Here is a 3222-nt window from a genome sequence, read left to right on the forward strand (position 1 = left end):
AATAGCATAGAAGTTCTGTATTTTTGGTTTCAAACTTGAAGGTTGTACTGCAAACTTTTAATATATATATAAGGATGAATCCTTTTTGACTACCTGTTACCCCTGTATGAGGCTGCGTGCTACTGTGGGCGATAGTCGGCAATAGCACGGCCGTGTCACGGATCCGGATCCGGGGCGTGACATCTAGTGGTATCAGAGCCTTAGGTTAAACAAAAGAATAACCATAAAATGCCTAAGGAAAGGGGTAATTAAGAATGTCACCGTCATAGGAAAAGTCATAATATACTAGTTTATCATAATCTCACTTTAAAAAAATTTTGACTGCTAGGCAATCATTAGAAAGATATGGACGACGACCGGAGACCACCCTCCCCGGAGCCCAGCGAGCGGTCAGCTTCCCCGGATACTCCACGGTCTGCAGCGGGTCAGGCAGGCCTAGCCGGAGTGTATCAGCTTATGGCACAAGTGCTGCAACAGCAGCAGATGATGCAGCTGGCCGCTATGCCACCGGCAGGCACCTGCTATGAGAGGTTTCGCCGACTAAACCCTCCGACATTTGAGGGTGGGCCTGACCCTATGGCAACAGAAGCATGGATCCGGGAAATAGAGAAGATGTTCCGAGCTCTTCTTTTCCCCGATGAGGTGAAGGTCCGGCTGGCGACCTCTATGCTGACAGGAAACGCCGAGTTCTGGTGGACGGCCATGGAGACAGCCTATGCCGTCGACGGACTTACATGGAGGGACTTCAAGAGGTTGTTTTACAACCAATATTTTCCGGATTCAGTCAACCAGTCTAAGCAGAATGAATTCTTGGCGCTGACCCAGACCGATCGGATGTCTGTTCTGGAGTATGCCAATAAATTCAACGAGCTGGGACGATTTTGCCCCCAGTTCATGGAGGAGGAGAGAAGTAAGGTAAACCGGTTTGAACAGGGATTGAGGTACGGGATTCGATCCCGAATATCTTCCCATCTGTTCTCAAGCTACAAGGATGTACTGGACCGAGCCTTGAAGGTTGAGGCTGACCTGATACGGTCCGGGAGGGAGAGAGAAGACATGAAGAGGACCCGATCGTCGGGAGCTCAGAGTAGTGGATCCGGGGGCAGCAAGGGGTCGGAGCCCAAGAAGAAACAGAACAGAAGCTGCCCCACCTGCGGTAGGAACCATAGCGGACCCTGCTTAATGAAGACCGGAGCTTGTTTCTCTTGCGGGCAGACAGGACACATCGCCCGCAACTGCCCTAGTCGAAAGAAGGACGAGCCCAGACACACTGCACCAGAGGACCAGAGATCGAGGGGTAACCCTCGAGTTTTCGCACTGACGCGACAGGATGCCAGTGCTAGCGATCAGGTGGTGACAGGTACACTTCTGGTCAACTCGGTTCCTGCCCTCATTCTATTTGATTTTGGTTCTACGCATTCTTTCGTATCAGTTAGCTTTTCCAGACAATTACATAGCACATCTGAGAAATTAGTGGAACCATGGCATGTTGCTACACCCCTTCAGAAAACCGCAATTGTTGACACTAAACATAGAGATTGCATAATTCAGATAGAAAAAAAAGAGTTAGAGACAAATCTTTTACAACTTGACATGCAAAACTTTGATATTATCTTGGGCATGGACTAGGGTGGTATTTCGGATACCTGGGGAGCAAGAATTTTTCTTTCAGGGCGACATACCCCTTCAGGGTGCTCCCACATTGCACTACATTTCCGCTTTGAAAGCTGGAAAGGCTCTGAAAAAGGGGTGTATGGCCTATCTGGCCTGTGTAAAGAATGCTCAGAAAGAGATCAAACTAGAAGATATTCCAGTAGTTAGAGAATATCCGGATGTTTTTCCGGAGGAATTACCGGGATTACCCCCAGACCGAGAGATCGAATTTGATATCGACCTCGCACCAGGAGAGGGGCCAGTCTCCAAGGCTCCTGATTAAGCAAAGGCTTCAGGCTACCCAAGACAGACAGAAAAGATGGGCTGACAGAGGAAAAAGGGCCTTGGAATTTTTGGAGGGAAACTTTGTCTTCCTGAAAATTTCTCCATCGAAGGGCATTACCCGATTCGGAAGACACGGCAAGCTAAGTCCTCGCTACATCGGCCCATTTGAGATTCTTGCCAGGATAGGCAAGGTTGCCTACGAATTGGCCCTACCTCCGGAGCTATCAGGCGTACACAACGTCTTCCACGTCTCCTTGTTACGGAGGTATGTTCCGGATCCCAGCCATGTGGTGCCACATGAGCCTCTGCAATTAAATGAAGATTTAACCTATGAGGAGGCTCCCCTGCGCATCATAGACAGAAAAGAGCAAATCCTCCGAAGGCGCACCATTCCCTATGTTAAAGTCCAGTGGACCAACCATACTGAAAGGGAAGCTACCTGGAAATTGGCAGAGGAGATGCGACAATGCTACCCTCAGCTCTTCGAGAACCAAGGTATGCTTAATTTCGAGGACGAAATTTATTTAAGGGGGGAAGGATGTAATGTCCGGGCCCAATACAGACCGGGCCCAATACTGTAGGGCCCAGTTGAAGGGATTGGGCCAGGGTGAGGGGTTAACAGCCTTGCAGGCCCAGGGAAAAACCAGAATGCCATCTTCCCCGATGGCTGAAAAGACAGGACCACCAGGTGGCCAAAGAAGAGACCCCCACAAGCATGCACAACCAGAGCCCGCCACCTCCTCCTCCTCCTCGGCAGCTGAACCCTGAGCTGGCCTGAAGGGAGGGGCAGGTGGTGGCTCCCGAAGCACTGAGGAAGGAGAGAATGCCACCTCTCCTTGGGGTCAAATCCTAAGCCAAGCTTTTATAGCCCAAAGCCTGCAAACCCCCCCTGGAACCTTGCATCTACCCTCCCTAACCTCTAACCCCCTGGAATTGCTGTACCAGGAAGCTAGTCCCAGGAGCTGGAGGTAGAAGGTACCCGCAGCCCCAGGAGAGGAAGGAGGGACTGTGAACCGAAGTGATACCCCACAGCTTCAACCGACCACAAGAAAAGGTAAGGCTCTGTAAGTAGGTCTCTAGGCAAGGACAGAGTGGAGGTACCCCTCTGTGGAGTATTCTCCCCTCTGTTTCACTGATGAAACAGAGGGGAGGAGACTGGCACAGAGAAGAGGAGACCGGCATGGGAGAGAAAAACAGGAGGAGGGTCGTGGGTCGGACCCACGGGCTGCGGGCCGGATCAACAGGCCGCGGGCCGGCCTGAGAACGGCCCAAGCCGAGCCCAAC

At 51.3% G+C, this 3222-nt stretch overlaps 1 protein-coding gene across 1 annotated transcript; it reads left to right on the forward strand.

The window, feature by feature from the left end:
- Positions 1-345: 345 nt before the first annotated feature.
- Positions 346-1936, forward strand: LOC149768136 (uncharacterized). The gene is made up of 3 exons (XM_089929953.1): positions 346-1360; positions 1433-1484; positions 1630-1936. The coding sequence occupies exons 1-3, from the start codon at positions 346-348 to the stop codon at positions 1934-1936; spliced, it is 1374 nt and encodes a 457-aa protein (XP_089786079.1).
- Positions 1937-3222: the final 1286 nt, after the last annotated feature.

Source organism: Phoenix dactylifera, chromosome 3 (genome assembly GCF_051530095.1).
Source record: "Phoenix dactylifera cultivar Ajwa chromosome 3, Ajwa_hap1_PhDact_Kaust_v1.1, whole genome shotgun sequence".
Taxonomy (NCBI): domain Eukaryota; kingdom Viridiplantae; phylum Streptophyta; class Magnoliopsida; order Arecales; family Arecaceae; genus Phoenix; species Phoenix dactylifera.